We start from the raw sequence: 2190 nt of genomic DNA, 5'->3' as shown, positions 1-2190 counted from the left end.
GAGGGGTAAAACTTAAGCGTCTTAATTTGGGAGGCTAAGCAGTACGGGGCTTGTCTCGGCAAGACAAAGTCACAGAATTATTGACGCTATAACGTTAAATTCCCATTCAATTTATCTAGATCAAATTATCAATTTCCATGCTCCGAGTTGCAATCGGAGAGTGACTTGCGTCAGCATTCCTAATGATGTTTATGCGTATATATATATATATATATATATGTCTTATATCTGTGTACGTGTGTTGCAGGGCATGGCACCGCCGGCATACGAGCATGTGCGTGAGAGCGCCTTCACGCCGGACATTACGCCTATCGTGCTCGCCGCACATCGCGACAACTACGAGATCATCAAGATCCTTCTCGACCGCAACGCTAGCATCCCGATGCCTCACGACGTGCGCTGCGTGTGTGGCGAGTGCGTGACGAACACGGGCACGGACAGTCTGCGACACTCGCGCTCGCGCCTCAACGCCTACCGTGCCTTGTCCAGCCCGAGCCTCATTGCTCTGTCGAGCAAGGACCCGATACTGACGTCGTTTGAGCTTAGCTGGGAGCTGAACTATCTGAGTAACATCGAGAACGAGTTTAAGACGGAGTACGAGGAGCTGACTAAGAAATGTCAGGACTTCGCGACAGCGTTGCTCGACCAGACGCGCACGTCGCAGGAGCTAGAGGTCATACTGAACCACGAAACGGGAGCGCAACCTACCGGCGAACCTGGCGAGGTGATACCGACCGCAGAACGTATGACGCTCAGCCGACTCAAGCTGGCGATCAAGTACAAGCAGAAGCAGGTAGGGGGCGCGCGCGGCGCGAGCTACACAGAGCCGTATATATATATATATATATATATATATCGACACTATAATATTATACTATACTATACGTTATTTCTGCGTGTTCACGCTTGAGAGCTGTTGCGCTGTGCGCGCTTCGCAGGGCGGCATACGCACGCTGGGGGAGGTGCGATGCAACCGCTGTTGTGATTCTGCCGACGTTACATGAGCTATAAAGCATAGCGACGCGCACATCCACACACGCGCCAATGTTTTACCGCCGCAGGTTTCACGCTGAATGAAAAAATCATGCTCGGCATTATCGCGTTCTATCGCTGAGTGCATTCGATCGCGTGCGCCCATGTCTAAAAAGGTGAACGCCGCTGGCGGCTATTTCCTATCAGAGAGCTTCAAATCGCGATACGAAGGGAGCGTATGTTCCCCTCGCTTCCCTTATTCCCCGTCTTTCTCCCAGCTCCCCTTGTCTCTCACTCCCACACCTCTCCTTTCCGCCTCTTTCCCTCTCTGATCCGCCTTTCTCCGCACGCACCCTTCTTACACCCATTTGTCTCCCTATTTTCTTGTCTCTCTCCTTCCCTGCCGCCCCGCCCCTGCGCTGCGTATCTGGAAATGCTGAGAGATTACGATAATTACCGATTTCGTTCTCGTTTGTCACGGTGATGTTGACATAAGTGTAGGTTGCTGACTTGCGGTCCGGCTTCCCCTCGCAAGTGAGCTCTGAGAATGAGTGATGAAAAGAAGGTCTATAGGGGGGGGGGGAGAAAGAGAGAGAGAGAGAGAGAGTATGTGTGTATGTGAGAGCGAGAGAGAGAGAGGGAGAGAGAGAGAGAGGTAGGCACTTAGGCAGGCAGACAGACAGACAAAAACGGAGCATAAAGCGAGCGACCGACAGAGACAGAGAGAGAAGAAGAAGAAGAAGATGAAGAGAGAGACAGAGAGACCGACCGAGAGAGAGAGATGAAGCGAGAGAGAGGGAAAGAGCTCGAGAGTGGGTGGAGAGACAGACCGACAGAGAGAGAGAGATAGAGCGCGCGCGAGAGAGAGAGAGAGAGAGGGAAAGAGCTCGAGAGTGGGTGGAGAGACAGACCGACAGAGAGAGAGAGATAGAGCGCGCGCGAGAGAGAGAGAGAGAGAGGGAAAGAGCTCGAGAGTGGGTGGAGAGACAGACCGACAGAGAGAGAGAGATAGAGCGCGCGCGAGAGAGAGAGAGAGAGAGGGAAAGAGCTCGAGAGTGGGTGGAGAGACAGACCGACAGAGAGAGAGAGATAGAGCGCGCGCGAGAGAGAGAGAGAGAGAGGGAAAGAGCTCGAGAGTGGGTGGAGAGACAGACCGACAGAGAGAGAGAGATAGAGCGCGCGCGAGAGAGAGAGAGAGAGGGAGAGAGAGAAAGAGAG

At 53.1% G+C, this 2190-nt stretch overlaps 1 protein-coding gene across 1 annotated transcript; it reads left to right on the top strand.

Moving 5' to 3' along the window:
- Positions 1-250: 250 nt before the first annotated feature.
- LOC106819156 (transient receptor potential-gamma protein-like) lies at positions 251-793 on the top strand (the record flags this gene model as incomplete). Its single annotated transcript, XM_014823810.1, has 1 exon — positions 251-793. A coding segment is annotated over exon 1 (543 nt), but the record flags the coding sequence as incomplete, so codon positions are not given.
- Positions 794-2190: the final 1397 nt, after the last annotated feature.

The sequence above is a fragment of the Priapulus caudatus genome, unplaced genomic scaffold (genome assembly GCF_000485595.1).
Source record: "Priapulus caudatus unplaced genomic scaffold, Priapulus_caudatus-5.0.1 Scaffold2907, whole genome shotgun sequence".
Taxonomy (NCBI): domain Eukaryota; kingdom Metazoa; phylum Priapulida; class Priapulimorpha; order Priapulimorphida; family Priapulidae; genus Priapulus; species Priapulus caudatus.
This window is presented reverse-complemented; position numbering and strand designations above follow the sequence as displayed.